Raw genomic sequence first — 20,012 nt, forward strand, 5'->3', positions numbered from 1 at the left:
CCAGTTTCTTAAAACCAAAAACTATAGCGAACATGATCGGTTATTAGGGGATATTACGCAAAACTCTGCGTAGATGGCGCCACTACCACATTTTGAGGACTTACCATGAAACACTTCGTTATTCTGCCTCTCTATTACTTTTGCGTATTCGAACGATAAAGAGGCCAGATAACGAAATTTCGATTTTCGCGTTTCACTGTTCACAGGCTTTGTATGTATAAGTTACTCTATGGTTTAAGTGATGTGATAGTGCTATTTCTGGCGGCAGAACATTGCAGTAATACTTCCTATTCATTTTTGAGATATCGCAAAAAGCCTAGTTATCCTATAACTCTATAACGTTAAGATGATAGTAGAAGACAGCTTCGCCATCTGGATATTGGCTATATGGAAAATAAATTTACTCAATTTATAAGCCATGGCTAAGGGGCTTTCGTTTGTTTTTTTTGGATTTTTTTATTCTTTTCTATTATGTTAATATCCAGAGATGAAAAAAGTCTATTGTCATGGTTGCGACATTGACACAATTTTGCTGAACTGCAACCATATAAGAAATTAGCAATAGGTCTTTAAGTCACATATCGAATGGTTTATTTTAACATATATTTTGATATTTTAAAAACAACGCTTATTTTGATTTGTACAGTAACCTCATAAGCAGGTACTTAATTAAAGAAGACACTTAGCATAATTAATAATATATAAAGTATGGAGTGTGGAATTAAGTCTATCTCCACCTTTCGTAATATAAAGCTTGTAGTGATTGTTATTAACAACTTTCTTTTTTACTATGCCTTACAAAGTATGTTTTTTATTTTTATTTTTTTATCATTGATACCTTTAAAATTTTAAGATACATAATCGAGACTTAGCGCATCACTATGGTAGTTTAGACGATGTCATTCTCACCCCACCCCCTTGTCTTGTTGACATTTGTAGTGTTTTAATACATGCAAGCGAAAAGAACTCAATAGAAACAGTTTTGCTGTTTACGTCTAAGCTATAATCAACCTTATGTTATTGTGGATGAGTTTAATATTAAACGATTAATTTATCGTAATATTTTAGTAAGAAGCGAAACATTTCTTTAAAAATACTATAATTCTGTTGCACGATAGAAATGTTTATTGTTACAGATTTTATAGATTGTAACTTTTACTAGATAATAAATAGTTTAAGTATTATATTAAGTCCATAATAATGACGCAGCAGCTAATAAATGAGAATAGCAAATACATTTTAGAGTGAGTTTAAAATTTCCTAACCTTGTTAAAAACGTAAACTTCGTTTTCTGACGAATTACATTTTTTGGTTGCAGTTTATTTTCGGAACAAACAGTGGATCAACAGAGCTTGGACTCAATATGTGCTCAAGTACAAAAGCGCTTTCCAAAAACAGAGCACTTTAATTGTAAGTATTCTAGATTAACAATTACTTTTAGGGCCATTTGCACCAATCACTAACCCGAGGTTAACCGGTTAAACCTGGAGTTACCATGGTTACCAGTACAATTTCACGCTGGGTTAACAGTTTAACTGGTTAACCCCGGGTTAATGGGATGGTGCAAGTGGCCCTTAGTGCTTTAACTATATATAAAGTAATTTCTATGGTGCTTATACGCTAATATGAAAAATGTCGATTAGCACCTCGTCTATTTCCATAATGATTGATCAAAGAAAGTTTCCTACATGCATGTTAGTTTTAAGTATATTGCTGTGCCTTTGCAGGGTGTGACATATAAACCCACCTGCTTATAAGGACCACCTAATAATGTGTAATGTGATATGCAATAAACATTTTGAATTTTGAAACCCTAATAAACATTTTAAATTTTTTTTCATTCACAATAAGGTGTGCCTTGACTCGTATTGTCATGTTATTAAAGGTTAGTTTTGACAAATCTGCGCGTTAACATAACATGAACTATAATGGTGATAGAAGGTTTGGTGCAATCAAATCTTAGTCTAATTAAAGCAAGAAATATTACTTTGCTAATCTGCGAGAAAATAACGTGTTAGTCAATCAGTGTTAACCCGTTATACTTACTTGCGTATTTTTACATGCAATTAATGTTCCCACCCTCCCACCGCAATAAATAAATACACAAATAAATATAATAATATTACTTGCTTTAAATAGCATGGATTTCCGCAAAGTAACGCCTGATTCTATTAATTATTAAATCTTAGTCTTTTAAAATGCCATCAAAGTTGAGGGAAACCAACCCTAAGTAAGTAAACATTTTATTATACGAAAAATAAATATTGATTGCATCAGATAGAAAATAATTGTGTGGTACAAAGGCCTTCCACTCTCCTACTACCTTTATCAGGGCTGGATTATACACCCTTTATTTAGATAATCAATTGGTTTCCACAAATCCATTCGTCATAGCTCTTATGTGGCATGGTTAACAATTTAAAAGGCACCTTAGATATTGTTTATGGCAAAAATGACCACCTTATAACATTCTTTACATATTTTTTTCTTATTCAGAATTTTTTGCACTTTAAAAAGGCAAAGTAGGTGAGTTGTGGAAAACCGCCCGAAGCTTAAATCATGTATTTTTTTAACTATGGACCACTAAAGGGTTGACAAGGACTTTTTCCAGTATGTCTCCTCTTATCATCCCTCATCACTGGCGGGGACCTGTCTCTGCCCGGCCAGCGTGTGGTCGCCCTAGCCCTCCTACACGACATATACAAAGTGGACAGTCCGTTCAGCCCACTGTACCTGCATTTGCTGGAGTCGAAGCCTGGCCTGACGCCGCTCACGCCGCAGGAGAGGTTGTTTGTTGGACAACTACATGGCTTCACTAGCGGTAATGTCAGAGATGTAAGTAATTGGAACTGTATCATATAACAGCACCTTCAATTCTCTTTTGGGTGGCATTAATTAAAAAAATTAAGAAATTTATGTTTTTGCCATATTTTGCAAGCTTTTATTTAACTTGCCCTGTTAGTATGAATCAAAGAGAATTGATTGTAATAGAGAGGTAAAGTCTAAGAAAAAAACGTGCATCCAAATCAGATAGCACTGTTCTGCGCCTGGTGGTGGTATAGTAGCTGTATTATTTGTTTTTCACTGTTTTTTTTTTCATAATAATTAAAAATCTAGCAACTAAGGTAAGATGAACACTAGAGCAAGAAGAAAACTACGGAATCAACAAGTGTTACCTTACGAGTCTTACCCAATTTCACTTTAATAATCAAATGGTAAAAAAAATCATATCTCTTACATTTCGTTTAGTTTAGATCAAAAATGGCTTTAATTTCCAATCGATTCTAAGTTTCCTATCTCACATATAGGTCGTGTCATCCACAATGACGCGCAGATTTGTCAAATCTAACCTTTAGTGACTTGACAGTACGACTCAAGGCACACGTCTTCTTGAATGACACGATCTATATTATGTACTCAGTTCTTCACACATGATCAAAGTTGTTATTTACCGCTTAAGTGTTCAAAGTTACACATTATTTGCGTATCCGTGCTCGACACACTGTGCTGTATAAACAGATTGTGTCCACTTTGACACTGACACATTTCCCAAGGTCTGTGTTGTGTGCACTTTTAACGTGTTTCATAATATTAGGTCTGTATTGTCAGAGGATGGTGAATAAAAGACTGTTAATCTTCACCAATCAATTTGAAATAGAGGTGAGGTGGATTGTCAAAGAAAATTATGTAGCCACAGTAAACTTACTGCCATCTTTCGACCCATGATTAAAACTTTTAGAACGCCTTTAGCCGGGTCCACACGGAGAGAGCGTACGCGTGAGGCAATTTCCTCACGCTCAAACCGTCCAGTGCAGACGCGCTGGCGTTTTCCTCGCTCGAGCGCGCCGCCTCGGCCGAGGCACGTTTACACCGGCAGTTTTGTGCGTGTGGAAGTTGCCTCGCAGGTATGCTCGCTCTGTGTGGACCCGTGGATTCTTATCCTTTCTTATCCTTAAATATCAAAAACTGGCGCCATCTAATAAATCAAAGGCCAAAGGTATGGCGGCATCGTTTCAAGCGATGGCGCCACAACCTTTGGGTTATGCCCGGTAAAATGGCGCCACTTTATGATATTTAACAAATAGAACACATATCAGTGAAATAATAAGGTTCAAAGTCAAATGCCATTTTAAAAGTTTTAATCATGTGTCGAAAGATGGCAGTAAATTTATTGTGGCAAATTTTTTTTATTTGACAATGCACCTCTATTTCATATTCTCCTATTTTCCACACAACACTGCATGCTCCGTGTGCTTCATCATAGTTGTAGGCGGCGCTATTTAATATTTTTGCATTTAGCTTTGTGCGTATTAAAACTTGAAAACACCTTCTGTTATTTGAATTGGACACAGACAAAGAAATTGGACTAGCCTGACCGCTGTCACGGGCACAAAGGTATAATGAAAGCAACAGGATTAGGCATATTTATATTCAATACGGCCATCCATCTAATGAACTCTTTGAGAATATTAAAAATAATTTAAAAGTAGGGATTGCCAGTCTTCTGTATTCACTAACCTCTTGTATTGTATAACTATGTTTTAGTATCAATGAATCTTTGTAGCCTTCCGTGCAATGGTGCCAATTGTAAACCATTGAAAATTTACTATTTACTTCAGGTTATGAAGAAGACAGCAAAGCAAGTAATACTGACAGAAGTAAACGCCAAAGACCTTGAGTTCGACCTGTCGCCGCTTCAGTCGCTTGTGGCGGAGCGATTAGCGGATATCAGCTCAACGGCACGGGCATCCGCTCCTGCTCTTATTCCGCTGTCAGACGGGTAAGTTTCTAAGTTTACCCAATCGTCCGCTAGATGTCGATGTTACGACTGAGTCGATTCCTACATCGCGGTACGCGGTTGACGTATATAGAATACTATAGGGACCGTGCGCGTTGGAGGGTCTGCCATCTTGTGGCCTGAATCGGAACCATAAACACGCACATGTACACGTCATGTGTTTTCTTGTGCGTAGTAGGTTCTGCCATCTTGTGGGCTACATCGGAACAATAAGCATCACATTTACGCCTCGCGCCAAAAATCTGACGGCTCCAGTGCTGCCTCCTACAGTTCGTGCACGCTCCCTATACAGAAGTGACACGAAGCAACACAAATGTTTTTAATATATAGTTATTTAGGTATGTGGGTACCTTTGTGTATTCCACCAATAGTGTAAATCAACTCAGCCAATTTTGGTAAATATGTAAGATGTCATGTTGTTTTCATGCTGCAGGTAATGATGCTACATTAAAAGATTGCTTTTTACCAGGGCTCGAAATTATCCAGATAATTATAGTCTTTGATAATTATCGCGATAATTAATTATCTCCGGTATGGATGGTGCTATATTTATTTAAAGCAACTATAAACGTTCCAAATCACGCGCGATTTTATAAATTTTACGTTATTTTCAAACCGATATTTATCAGGCATTAAAATCACGATAATTATCAAGATAACTATCATTGATAATTATCCTTTCGAACCCTGCTTTTTACGAAAAATATCACACCTGGGTGAAAGTTTTTTAAATCTTTTGCTGGTTCTTTTGTTGCAGTAGTCCTCCAAACCGGATAGCAATGAAGGAGCTGATCGAAGCTCTCATGTCGACGGATTATCTTCCCCTCCACGGAACCCTGCAGGCCAGGGGACCCATCCCGCCACCTGCCTTCCTGTTAGACGAGATACCCTTCTCTGATGAGGTACAGGATATGTGGTGTGTTTTGACTAAATACAAAACTGTTTTTAAAGAAGCTGACAATATTTTGACGACCTGTCTGGTCTAGTGGGTAGTAAACGCCTATGAAGCCGATGGTCCCGGGTTCAAATCCTGGTAAGTGTATTTATTTGTGTTTTTGTGTCGTGGGTGTTTACTATGTCTTTCAGTATTTGTAAATATTTATATATTATATTATATACAATTTGCAGTAAAACAATCACTTTTGCAGAATACGTATAATTTTAAACATTTTTCAAAAAAAATCTAAATTGAATTTCATCCTGTATAAAAAATTTTAATTTTACAAAAATTACCAAAATCACTTTTTAATCGTAAAACTAAATATCTGCCTTCCGCATAAGGGCGGGGGGGGGGGGGGTAAAATGTTAAAATGAATTAATGTGATGAATATTATGGACGATGATGGTTATACGTTGGCGAATGACACCTTAAATTTTGAACCGTTTAATTAAACAGCAGGCTTATAGAATTTTGAGGAAACGTTGTCTAAGAACCCACCACACGAGCCTCAGATCATAAAAAGTACTAGATATCTGACGGAGGCGTGGCGCGTGTCGCCGCGACATGGCCAGATCGTGGCCATACCGTGTCCGCCGTCGACAGTCGGAATTTAGCTGTCATCGAAAAATGTGCGAGTAAATTTTCTTAAAATGCCGTTGTTTCGTGTCGAAATAGGAGTGCATCTAAAAACTATAAGGATGGTGGAGTTACATACCACATGTGGGTACATTTTTTTTCACGTATTAGTGAATAAAACCACACATTTTTACAAATAATTCCAGTGACATCTGATTTCTCTGAGTCGGACCATTTTGTCTAATAAACGCGTGTCAATTTTAATAGGCATTCTACATTGATGGTTTAGAATGGAAAACTATTTGTAGTGTGCTAAGCAACGGCGCAATGTATTAAGCCGCTAACGATATTCACGACGGCATTACTGTTTCTTGGTACGACCGCCAACTTGCCGCCGCGAAACAGAGTGGCGCTCGTGCATAATTGATGTTTGAGCGTTATCGATAAAAATGTCTGGATATAGTATGTATGGAAGTAATTACTTTTCACCTAATGTAGTATACCTATTAATTTCAATTAAATATCGAGTAAGTACGTCATAGAAAAAACTTTTTTAATAACAATTATTTATTACATTGTAGTTTATACCTATAAGTATATCTTAGTCAGAGTCTTAGCAACGATTCGAATAACTGCACTAAGTATAATCAAATATGTTCATGCTTGCAAAAATATTATTTAACAATATAATTTAACATAATTTGCTTTCGCTGTTCTTCATAACTCTATGTAATATTCGGATTCTGGTGGCCACATATGCTATAATAAAGAAAGTTCATTCAAAAACCATGTCCATGTCCATGGGCGGCGGTAATCGCTTACCATCAGGTGATCCGTCTGCTCGTTTGCCTCCTCTACCATAAAAAAAATGTTACTATTTTAATAATGTAACCCTGATATTTACTCCCTTTTGTGAAGCACAATCCAGGCGAGTGCTCGCGTCTAACGACAATCCCAAAGTAAACAATTTAAACAAAAAGTAAATAAAATCGTTCCTAAAATTTAAAAACAATCAAATTAATTAATTATAAATTCTGGATTAGCATAAAACAAGCTTTCGAATCATGGTACATTTTTTTTAAATTTATAGTCTTAGTATTACATTTTATCAATTTTTAACCTTTGTGGCAGAACTTATGGATCGACTGATATACCCAGGCGCGGATACAAGGGGGGGGCCATAGGGGCAATGGCCCCCCCCTAAAACCCTGGCTCTCACATTACTAAATTGAGTAATTTTTTTTTACCTTATTTTCTGTGCAAAAATATATGATTTTCTCAAAATGGCCCCCCCCTAAGCCAAATCTTGTATCCGCGCCTGGATATACCTTACTCCTGCCTTGAAAATTATAGCTCGCAAATAAGATCAAATATGTAAAGGAATATAAATTAAGACAATGGCAATTATTACTTAAAACAAAACGTTTTAATGTCAAAACAATAAGGTAATGTTCAGAACATATAAAATATCGATAGCTGTAACTTTATCGACTTTTCCTCACTCTAGTGTCGCCGCTCTCGTTTCTTACTCCGCGCGGTTTGCCCAATCACAGCGCGTGAGTTGGTTGTCTGGCCACGCCCTCAGTGATGTGGTGGGGGACAGTTGGAGACAACGAGACTCATTGAAATTATGCTTCGTTACAAATCTCCTTACTTCTTATATCTATGACACGAGCCTTATTGAGCTTACTGTGGGACTTAGTCAATTTGTGTAATAATGTCCTATAATATTTATTTATTAATATTATATTACATAGGTACCTTAGGGCAGTAAAGTAAGAAATGTCTCAGAACACATACATATGTAAATGTCGGCCGAGGCGAATCCGAGGTCGACAAACATTTGATCTGAGGCTTTCTTATTGCTTGCTTATTTACTGGTCGACGTGTTATTTGCTGCTGGTGCTATTTTCCTGTTCGGCGGAGTCGGAAAGCAGCAACTTCGTTTGTGGTGAACAGTTTTTTTTTTGACATTTATACTGTTTTTAAGGAACCTAATCAAAAATATATCCACTTTGATCACCTGATATTTTTTCTTTTCAATTGGTATTAAACGTCGGCGACAAACAAGCATATGACCCGCCCGATAGCAAGAGATCGCCGTAGCATAGGGACGCCTGTATCTCCATGATTGTTCATTACATGTTGCCGACCATTTTAATTATTCATGTCTGATAATACTAGATCTCATCCCACTAACTGAACCGGCAACAACTGTTTCCATTCACCGAACGAACGAACGATTGTTCGCTCAGAACTGTTTAGAGCACCAAGTGAAAACGTGGCTTTACTTATTCTGTGGCTTAAGGTTTGAGCCCAAAAAAAATCACGCCATAAAATTTCAACTATAGTGTCGTGTAGAGTCAGGTCAAGATAAGTTCGCAGCGATTTTGATCATAAACATCATAATAAAATTGTTAATAGCTATCACAAATTGCTTATAAATGCTATGTTTTCTGAATTATATTTCTCACTGCATCCACATTCGAGAATTTTTGTTTTGCCTTATGGTTGACTGGTAGAGAATGCCTTAAGGCATTAAGTCCGCCATTTGTGCTGATTTTTATTGTGCAATGAATTAAAAAAAAAAATTATAGAAGTTTGACGTTTAAAATCGCTGCAAAGTTATCTTGGTTTGACTCCAGTTATTATTTTCGAGAAGTGAACTACGAGTTTTGTATTATTTCCAGGTAGTATGGAAGAACCTGGTGAACCGCGGCGCACACATACCTATGTTCGACACGGCCCAAGACGGGCTGATAGGCCTGCGACCTGCTAAGGTCAAAGACCAGCCCAAGCCTAAGGTCTGTATTTGTTTACCATTTCCGAGGGGCATCCCGTAAAATTGCAGTTTTTGTTTTGAATTTTTACACGTTACAAAGGGCAAATGCAGTGAAAAAATTCATACGGAAACTAGACTATATTTCCGAGGGCAGACTCCAAGAAAAACCTGAAAATGAAGGCCTATTGTTGATGTTGAGGTCCCGTAGGGTCGTGTTCTTCTCTCACTCTCGCTGAGCCTAAGCGTGAGTGAGATACGCGGATATCATGTTTTTTAATTTAAATTTGTTGTAAAAGGAAAAAGCAATCGCTGAGTTCCGCCAAAAATAAAATTGGGCATTTTTAAAACTTTTTTTTATATTTAAAGCTTTTGAAGATGTAGTGACAAAAATTGAGAAAGGTATGTTGAGATGGTTTGGACACGTGGAAAGAATGAAGGAAGGTTAACAAAGAAAGTGTATAAGGGAGAAGTAGAAGAGGGAGCTGGAAGGGGTAGACCTCGGCGGACTTTCTCTGATCAAATCGGGGAAATCCTGAAGAAAGGCCAGGTCAAGAGCGCCCTAAACCGACGAGCGTGTATGAGGAATGTCATGAAAGTGAAGGAAGCGAAAGAGGTATGTCAGGATCGTAGCAAGTGGAAATCCGTGGTCTCTGCCTACCCCTTCGGGAAATAGGCGTGATTATATGGATGTATGTACCGGCGGGAAATAGGCGTGATTATATGGATGTATGTACCGGCGGGAAATAGGCGTGATTATATGGATGTATGTACCGGCGGGAAATAGGCGTGATTATATGGATGTATGTATTGACGACCGGTTTGGCCTAGTGGGTAGTGACCCTGCCTACGAAGCTGATGGTCCCGGGTTCAAATCCTGGTAAGGGCATGTATTTGTGTGATGAGCATGGATATTTGTTCCTGAGTCATGGGTGTTTTCTATGTATTTAAGTATTTATATATTATATATATCGTTGTCTAAGTACCCTCAACACAAGCCTTATTGAGCTTACTGTGGGACTTAGTCAATTTGTGTAATAATGTCCTATAATATTTATTTATTTATTATTTATTTATTTATTTATGTATGTAAAGCTTTTGTGCATGAAGTATTACAAATTTTTAAAGTGCGTTTTAGACCTATTTTCGTGATTTTATTCTATCAAGCGAAAGTCAAAAAATCAGGGTTCGAATCGCTCACGTACGTAGACCGCATCATCACGTACCATCAGGTAAGATCGTGGTCAAACGCCTACCTATCCTACTTTAAAAAAAAGAGGGAATCCCCAAGTTAGCTAATTAAATTTTTGGCAACCGTGTTGTTATCTAAAAATCTCTGTACGATTTTTCAAGGACCCCGCTCTCTGAACCTACGTCACCTTAAGCATGTTGCCGATAAGAATTTTGACTGTAATTTTGAAGGCACGAAATAAATATTTTGACGACCGGTTTGGCCTAGTGGGTAGTGATCCGACCCTGCCTACGAAGCTGATGGTCCCGGGTTCAAATCCTGGTAAGAGCATTTATTCGTGTGATGAGCATGGATATCTGTTCCTGAGTCATGGGTGTTTTCTATGTATTTAAGTATTTTTAAATATTTATTTATTATATATATCGTTGTCTAAGTACCCTCAACACAAGCCTTATTGAGCTTACTGTGGGACTTAGTCAATTTGTGTAATAATGTCCTATAATATTTATTTATTATTTATTTACTTAAATATAATTTTTACGAATTTTAAAATACGGTTCAGTATCCTAATCTTAAGTCGATTAATTGGTTCCGAGCTCTCTTAGTAAGTTGCGTTTCATTTATTTTTATTTTATTTTATTTTATTCGGAAAACCAACAGCTTAAGTAAACTAAAACTAGGTTAACATAAATATGTGTCAGAGAAGCCAATTACAGATTTCCACAGACAGGATACAAAGGTAGTCATATTACAGGTTAGCACAAAATTAAAGACATTCTGGCAAATTGTGTGTTGGGACTTTAGGGCTCCTCTACACGATGGCCCAGCGTAGGCCAGTCCAAGGGACGCAGCTATGCGGTGAAATGAGATAGCAATATCACTTGCTCCCTCTAACGCATAAATGCGTCCCTAGGACTGGCCTACGCTGGGCCATCATATCATGTAGAGGAGCCATTAGCTTTATAAAATTATCGTCCTCGAAGGTTAGGTTACACATGGCGGTTGCCCTTACCAATTATTGTAACATTTTTATAGCAAGAAGAAAAGAAAGAAAAGCCAGAAGAGAAGAAAGAAGAAGGCAAAGAGAGCCCCGTGTCTGAAGCCAAGCAGCTGACCCAGATGGCGCTGCGCGGCGCGCTCAGTGTGTCTCAGCAACAAAGACTGCTGGCCTTATTAGACCACGAACCTAACGTCGTTTATGAGATAGGAGTCACGCCGTACCAGGTGAGTAAACGAAACAAAACTACACAAAGAAGGTAAAGCAGGGACGCTTTCCATATAGATTTTCGTACATTGACCCGCCTGTTGCTATCTCTGTTGCACGCGCATAACATCTCTAATATCAATTTGCCTCAAAATAAAAGATTGAATCCATCTTGCAATTAAATTAAAAAGTTAAAAACAAAACAGATATCACACGCTGACACACACACGCACACAAACACACACACAACACACACGCACACACACACAAACACACGCACGCACGCGCGCGCACACACACACACACACACACACACACACACACACACACACACACACACACGAACGCACGCGAGCACGCGCACTCACGCACACACACGGCGGTTTCCGTGGCGGAAGCAGAGGCCGGAGAAAGAGGAGGTTTTTTAGTCGGTATTGAACTGAGTCCGACATACCGGGCTTAGTCCTGACGATACGCAAATGTATTTTCTACCTCTATAAAAAAACACACGCATATACACACACACAGACACACACACTTTAATTTAGTTTAAAATTTACGTACCTATTTAAAATACCAATCTTACCTTATCTTATATTAAGCTTAAGACTTAAGATAATGATGGTAAACCTAGGAAGAGCGGAGCCTTCTGGCACAAGTATTTGTTTTACATAAAAGAAGGCTCTTGTTTTGGTACTAGTTAAAACCTATTGTGTACCAATAAATCATTCATATTATCCCCAGTTACCAGAGCTAGTGGAAAACAACCCCATGGTGGCCATCTCCGTCCTGCTGAAGCTGATCCACTCGCAGCAGATCACCGAGTACTTCAGTGTTCTCGTCAACATGGAGATGTCTCTGCATTCAATGGAAGTTGTCAATAGGTAATATACTATGCCACCAATGAACCACTGCCAGACTCCTCTATAAAACAAACCCATGTTGGCCATCTCCGTCCTGAAGCTGATTCACTCGCCGCAGATCACCGAGTACTTCAGTGTGCTAGTTAACATGGAGATGTCTCTGCATTCAATGGAAGTTGTCAATAGGTAATATACTAGATGCCACCGATGAACCACTGCCAGACTCCTCTATAAAACAAACCCATGGTGGCCATCTCCGCCTTGAAGGTGATCCACTCGCCGCAGATTACCGAGTACTTCAGTGTACTAGTTAACATGGAGATGTCTCTGCATTCAATGGAAGTTGTTAATAGATAATAATTATTACTATTCGCTCTTTGTACGATTGTAGCGATGCCCTGGGGGCCTAGTCAAGGCGACAATCGTTTGATAGAAAACGCAAATCAAAATACAAATAATATATGGGAATTTCTTTTGTTTTATAAGATTGTTGTCAAATTTACGCGAAGGCTATAGTTAAAAAAAATGAAGCTGACCGTTTCGATTCGATTAGCTATATTTATTTCTAATTGAAAATTACATGTTATATTCACTTAAAAATAGCACAAATTCACAAAAACCTTGGTTATTGTATACCAAATAATAATAATAAGCAACAAACAAAAAACAGGGTAATCATAAAGCCAATAATGTCAACAATAAAAAAAAATAGAAAAATTAAATGATCAAATTGAAAATTACCAAATTACCGAAAAGTTGGAAATTTGCAACGAGTGGCGAGAAATTTTTTAATTTCACGACCGAAGTTTCGACATAGTTACCGAACTAGTGCGATAATTAGCACATTACGTAACTCTGTCGAAAATTTAAAGGGCCTTATGTACTGTAAAACGTTGTACGATACATGTGCGAATTTCCTATTTTGTTTTGTAATGTACTTGTACTATAATATAATATATAACAGCAATTTCTAACTATATTTCGCAGATTAACAACATCAGTAGACTTACCGGTCGAATTCGTGCACCTCTACATAAGCAACTGCATATCAACGTGTGAGACTATACGCGACCGGTACATGCAGAACCGACTGGTACGACTGGTATGCGTGTTTCTGCAGTCGCTTATACGGAATAAGATTATTAACGTTAAGGTGAGTCGACTGTCATATAGTTTCATACAATACAAAATATAGCTATACGCGACCGGTACATGCAGAACCGACTGGTACGACTGGTATGCGTGTTTCTGCAGTCGCTTATACGGAATAAGATTATTAACGTTAAGGTGAGTCGACTGTCATATAGTTTCATACAATACAAAATATAGCTATACGCGACCGGTACATGCAGAACCGACTGGTACGACTGGTGTGCGTGTTCCTGCAGTCGCTTATAAGGAATAAGATTATTAACGTTAAGGTGAGTCGACTGTCATATAGTTCCATACAATACAAAATATACGAGTAGCTGTACGCGGCCGGTACGTGCAGAAATGACTGGTACGACTGGTGTGCGTGTTCCTGCAGTCGCTTATAAGGAATAAGATTATTAACGTTAAGGTGAGTCGACTGTCATATAGTTCCATACAATACAAAATATAGCTATACGCGACCGGTACATGGAGAAATGACTGGTACGACTGGTGTGTGTTTCTACAATCGCTTATACGGAATAAGATTATTAACGTTAAGGTGAGTCGACTGTCATATAGTTTAATACAATACAAAATATAGCTATACGCGACCGGTACATGCAGAAGCGACTGGTACGACTACTGTGCGTGTTCCTGCAGTCGCTTATACGGAATAAGATTATTAACGTTAAGGTGAGTTGACTGTCATATAGTTCCATACAATACAAAATATATCTGTACGCGACCGGTACATGCAGAACCGACTGGTACGACTGGTGTGCGTGTTCCTGCAGTCGCTTATAAGGAATAAGATTATTAACGTTAAGGTGAGTCGACTGTCATATAGTTCCATACAATACAAAATATACGAGTAGCTGTACGCGGCCGGTACATGCAGAAATGACTGGTACGACTGGTGTGCGTGTTCCTGCAGTCGCTTATAAGGAATAAGATTATTAACGTAAAGGTGAGTCGACTGTCATATAGTTCCATACAATACAAAATATAGCTATACGCGACCGGTACATGGAGAAATGACTGGTACGACTGGTGTGTGTTTCTACAGTCGCTTATACGGAATAAGATTATTAACGTTAAGGTGAGTCGACTGTCATATAGTTTAATACAATACAAAATATAGCTATACGTGACCGGTACATGCAGAAATGACTGGTACGACTGGTGTGCGTGTTCCTGCAGTCGCTTATACGCCACTTTTGGATATTCAACAAATTAAACACATATCAGTGAAAGGATAAGGATCAAAGTGAAATGGCGTTTTAAAAGTTTTAATCATGCGTCGAAAGATGGCAGTAAATTTACTGTGGCTACAAAGTTTTCTTTGACAATCCACCTCGATTTCAAATTTATGAATAATTTTTGTATAGAATGTGCAAGCACACACTGCTGGCCCTTAGAGTTGGTCAAAGGCGTCTAGCCTTTCAAAGATAGCATACACCAGAGAATTTGGGACGGTTACTGCCGTGGCCGGGTGGTCTAGTGGTCAGGACGCCGCCAGCCGCGTAAGCTGAAGATGCGGATTCAATTCCCGCCTCGACCACCGGTGGATTTGGTCATTTTCTTTAGTGTGCATGTTCCTCGCGTCGTCCCGGCATTTTGCCACGGCTCATGGGAGCCTGAGGTCCGCTTGGCAACTAATCCCGAGAATTGGCGTAGGGACCTAGGAATTGACCTTCCAACCCAGAAGGTAAACTAGGCCTTATTGGGATTAGTCCGGTTCCCTCACGATACTACTCATAGTGTTGTGTTCCTGCCGGTGAGTAAGGTTGCCAGAGCTCTACGAGGGTGGGAGGGGGTTAGGGTCGGCAACGCGCATGTAACTCCTGGAGTTGCAGGCGTACATAGGCTACGGATACTGCTTACCATCAGGAAGGCCGTATGCTTGTTTGCCACCGACGTAGTATATATATATATAAAAAAAACGATGTTTTCCTTCACCGAAAAGTAACTGGTAAATATCAAATCATATTACGTACATAAGTTCCGAAAAACTCATTGGTGCGAGCCGGGGTTTGAACCCGCAACCTCCGGATTGCAAGTCGCACGCTCTTACCGCTACACCAACGCTTCTTGGTGGTATTTTTCTTTAGTGTATGATATCATTGATATATATAATTCAGTCCTTCCATACTTCATTATTTTACAGATTATTGTGGTTACCAAAAAAGCAGTGGTGGCCGAGTGGATATGACGTCCGACTTTCAATCCGGAGGTCGCGGGTTCAAATCCCGGCTCGTACCAATGAGTTTTTCGGAACTTATGTACGAAATATCATTTGATATTTACCACTAGCTTTTCGGTGAAGGAAAACATCGTGAGGAAACCTGCAATACATCTGCGAAGAAATTCAAAGGTGTATGTGAAGTCCCCAATCCGCATCGGGCTAGCGTGGGGACTATAGCCCGAGCCCTCTCGCACATGAGAGGAGGCCTGTGCCCAGCAGTGGGACGTATATAGGCTGAATTATTTTTATATTATATATGTGGTTACCATTATGCTTCAATCATTTCTCAGGAGCTGTTCATCGAGGTGGAAGCATTCTGCGTGGAGTTCAGCCGCATCCGCGAGGCGGCAGCGCTGTTCCGGCTGCTAAAGCAACTTGATTCCGGCGACGCCGCGCATAAGGACACCAAGGAAACTTAGACCTTATGCAAACGTGTTAGGATACAATTTCATGGGGCAGGAACAGGCAGGGAGGGGCAGCTGCCCCCCGCTCTAATTTTACATACAGTGTATGCCCCTCTACGGCGTCTGCCCCCCCTAAGCCTCCGGCTATGTCGCCTTGCCCCCCCCCCCCCCCCCCATTTTTCACTGGCTAGTTACGCTCTTGTACAATTTAATTTGTGAATAGTTGCTTAGGTTGCTGCGTGCAGTTAACCTAACTTGACCAACGTGCAACGGTTGCTGCGTTCAGTTAACCTCGTAAGGCGGTGCATATGTCGGACGCCGATCGTAAAATCAGGCAGATCGTAATGTTCTTGTTTTGACAGTAGTTACATTAAACCAATAGGTGGGATATGTTCGTTAGGTTGGTTCAGATGCCCGATGGGGCGATGAACAAACTGTCCAGAAATAGGAGACTTAGGGATTTTCACGATTCACGATATGCCTAAAAATTTCACGATCTGCCTGATCTTACGATCGGCCGCCGACACATATAAAATGTTCTTATTTTTAATTCAAGTCTTGTTGCATCGTCGTAAGGCTCATTAAAAAAATCCTATTTATTATTTGAACCTTGATCTATAAGTAAATTTGATTGAATTTAGTTGTTTTAAAAAGCAATGTAACAAAAGAAATGCTACTTTATTTGGTACACGAAAGGTTCTAATTAGCTTGCAACGAATATGTACATTGTAATGTACATTGGGCCTTACAAGGTTAAATCGTAATGAAATTTTGGCATTTCGTTAAAAAGTGACGTTGAAGCTGCTAACCGAAGACCCACGGATCTTAACTTGTGAACTTTATTTCAAAGTGATTAGGTTCAATTTTGTGTAATTTCTGACACCCTTATTTGCTACTTCTAATTGCCCAGAAGCTAAAAAAATGTCATAGAAGTAGTAGTAAAACACTTTATTGTACAAAAAGAAACATAAAACAGAAAAGAACATACATTATTTGTACAAAGGCGAACTTATCCCTTTAAGGGATCTCTTCAAGTTAACCTTCATCATATTTCATTAATTCATTGTCATTCCACAGAATTTTAAATATTTTTTAAATAAATTACTTACTTAATATTTTATTTTGACGGCTTTCTAACCCAATCCGTAGTAACCCTGCCTATGAAATAGGAGGTCCCGAGTTCAAATCCGGGTAAGGGGTCGTCCGTCAATTAAATGAGCGGTTCTCGAGGATTTTTTTTTGGCGCCAGTATGGAAGGTTTTTTTTTTATACCACGACGGTGGCAAACAAGCATACGGCCCGCCTGATGGTAAGCAGTCACCGCAGCCTATGGACGCCTGCAACTCCAGAGGTGTTACATGCGCGTTGCCGACCCTTTAAAAACCTGTACACTCCTTTTTTTGAAGAACCCCATACTGTAGACCCTCGGAAAAACCTCGGAAGGGAGCTCATTCCACAGCCGGAGCGTCCGCGGGAGGAAATTCCTCTTGAACCGTACAGTACGCGACCATTTAGGTTCTAAGGTGTGAGGATGAACTCCCTGCCGACAGCGAGCGGTAGCGGTAGGTAGAGGCAAGGAACAGAATCTCCTTAGGCAGAACTGTTGCAAAAGTGTTCAGCTGTCAGCTATAAATAATAGTTCCAAGTCTCTCCAGAGTAGCGCTAGAGTAGCTAAGAACCTAGGCGTTATTGACGGAGTGAAGTGCGCTGTCTATGATTAGACTTTTTTCTCAAGTATTCTAGGTATTGTAGCGCCACCTATTTATGGTTTTTTGTCGGACACTTTTTAGTATATGGAGATTCTGTTCCTTGCCTCTACCTTCCATGTCAGCTGTCAAATTCGAAGCACTATTTTTAATTAGATTTTTCATTTTTTATACAGTGTACAACTCTTCAGATAAGAGTAATAAATTATTAATGTTTAGTTAATAAATATTTAATCAAATAAAATAACCAATACAGTATACTGTACAAACATCAACACTTAACTCTTTTCCAGGCATAGTACGATTTATCGACCACATACACGCCATTAGAATTTCAACTTTAGCATTTCGATTTAAGGTTCAAATTAGATTACACTTTCTGGAAATGTAACTTGTCTTCAAATGAATCATCAAAGCTGGATTAATTGGAATATATTTGGATTTTTTGGAAAAAACCTTGTAGATTGGTGCGGCCTGGAAAAGGGTTAACTGTCCACCGGTGGACCTTATGCCTTTTGTAATAAGGTGCACCGATGGACAGTTCACAGTGTGGGCAATGGGTAGAGTAAATCCAAGATAAGTTTGCAGCGGTTTTGATTGCCCAGACGGTGCATGGGTTATTGTAAACGTTAAACTTCGATGAAATTGTGACACTTGCCCCGTCTGGGCTATCAAAATCACTGCAAACTTATCATGGTCTTACTTTAGCAGTTGCAAAAGAAAGGACGCTTGGCACAAGGGGGTTGTCCAGAAATCATGTGATCATATTTTGACTATTTTTGATCCCCCCTCCCCCTTGGTGATATTTGGTGATTTTAACGCAACCCCCTCCCCCCTACCACAAGATCACGTGATAATAAAATTATGATGCGGGTACCCTTAGACTTAGTATATATTCAAAATGAGATCGATAACGTGAAAAATTATAACGCCTGCAAAATTGTAATAGCAAGCAAAATATAAAATGAGTAAAACTTGGAAACCACAAATAAAATGGCTCATATTATAATTGAATGTGAAGGTATAAAAAAGGTACAAAAATTTGGCTTTTATAGAATTAATAAATAACCACGGGATCATAGCGTAATAAAGTACACCCGCCATTCTGACTGTCAGGATGGCGGGTGACCTGTTTTTTGATGATAACTTGAAGTACCGTGAGGTACAAATTTTTTGAAACGAGGTACTAAATAGTACAAATTAGGTACAAAAATATGGTATGCTTTTCATTTGTTTTTATTTAGTTACACCCGCTTCTGACTCTCACCATTTGAAATACACGTGATATCTTCTTGGATCCCCCCTCCCCCATCGTGATCATTCGTGATATTTTTCTTACCCCCACCTCCTAAACGATCACATGATTTCTGGACGACCCCAAGGAATTTCGTACATCGACCCGCATGTTCAGGGCCGTCTTTATGCTGGGGTCCTTGGGCGCATAAATTTGGGGCCCTTTTGGAAATTAAAGAAAGCACACAGAGCGAGCATACGCGCGAGGCAATTTCCTCACGCACAGACCGGCCAGTGTAGACGTGCCTCGGCCGAGGCGGCGCGCTCGGGCGAGGAAAACGCACGCCTCGCCCGTACGTGCTCGCTCGCTCGCTGTGTGTGCCCGCCTAATAGGATATGGTTACATGTTGTAACATTGTCATGACCTTTCTTTAGCAGGGATTAGCTTAGCTTTCTTACATAGTGATTTATAAAATAAAAACTTAAATTAAACTGTGGTTTTTCATTACTGTTGAAATTCCTTTCAAAATCTCAGAGATCCAGATATAATAAACAGTAGTGATTTCATTAATGATTTCATCAATCAATCATCAATTGTTATATGATGTTTGTTTGTATTGTAGCGCTGGTGGCTTAGCGGTAAGTGCATGCGATTTGTAATACGGAGGTTGCAGGTTAAAACTCCGGCTGGTACCAATGAGTTTTTCGGAACTTGTGTACGAAATATCATTTGATATTTACTAGTCGCTTCTTGGTGAAGGAAAACATCGTGAGGAAACCGGACTAGTTCCAATAAGGCCTAGTTTACCCTCTGGGTTGGAAGGGCAGATGGCAGTTGCTTTCGTAAAAACTAGTGCCTACGCCAATTCTTAGGATTAATTGCCAAGCGGACCTCAGGCTCCCATGGGCCGTGGCAAAATGCCGTACCATCGCGAGGA

General features: G+C 39.2%; 1 protein-coding gene and 1 long non-coding RNA gene across 3 annotated transcripts; both read left to right on the forward strand.

The window, feature by feature from the left end:
• Positions 1 to 488: 488 nt before the first annotated feature.
• On the forward strand, positions 489 to 16,302 carry LOC133527815 (CCR4-NOT transcription complex subunit 11). Of its 2 annotated transcripts, none has more exons than XR_009800920.1 (10): positions 489 to 1,244; positions 1,319 to 1,410; positions 2,612 to 2,835; positions 4,620 to 4,780; positions 5,556 to 5,700; positions 9,005 to 9,118; positions 11,321 to 11,509; positions 12,234 to 12,373; positions 13,340 to 13,639; positions 16,022 to 16,124. XR_009800920.1 is itself a non-coding variant. In XM_061864994.1 (10 exons), the coding sequence occupies exons 1-10, from the start codon at positions 1,201 to 1,203 to the stop codon at positions 16,148 to 16,150; spliced, it is 1,404 nt and encodes a 467-aa protein (XP_061720978.1). In that variant the 5' UTR covers positions 489 to 1,200; the 3' UTR covers positions 16,151 to 16,302. The 2 variants fall into 2 exon arrangements, 1 of the variants encoding a protein (XP_061720978.1); XM_061864994.1 differs by having other exon boundaries at positions 13,340 to 13,505; positions 16,022 to 16,302.
• Positions 16,303 to 16,305: 3 nt separating this feature from the next.
• Positions 16,306 to 19,566, forward strand: LOC133527825 (uncharacterized). The gene is made up of 2 exons (XR_009800921.1): positions 16,306 to 17,392; positions 17,702 to 19,566. It is a non-coding gene; the product is annotated as an uncharacterized LOC133527825 (long non-coding RNA).
• The last annotated feature ends 446 nt before the right edge of the window (positions 19,567 to 20,012 follow it).

The sequence above is a fragment of the Cydia pomonella genome, chromosome 18 (assembly GCF_033807575.1).
Source record: "Cydia pomonella isolate Wapato2018A chromosome 18, ilCydPomo1, whole genome shotgun sequence".
Classification (NCBI taxonomy): Eukaryota; Metazoa; Arthropoda; class Insecta; order Lepidoptera; family Tortricidae; genus Cydia; species Cydia pomonella.

What these genes read in the sequence shown, in the direction of transcription:
- LOC133527815 (XM_061864994.1), top strand. Translation starts at nt 1,201, where the DNA reads ATGACGCAGCAGCTAATAAATGAGAATAGCAAATACATTTTAGA. An exon ending in AATAGCAAATACATTTTAGA is followed by an intron (nt 1,245 to 1,318) that starts GTGAGTTTAAAA and finishes TTTTGGTTGCAG; the next exon opens with TTTATTTTCGGAACAAACAG. An exon ending in TAGGAGTCACGCCGTACCAG is followed by an intron (nt 11,510 to 12,233) that starts GTGAGTAAACGA and finishes TATTATCCCCAG; the next exon opens with TTACCAGAGCTAGTGGAAAA.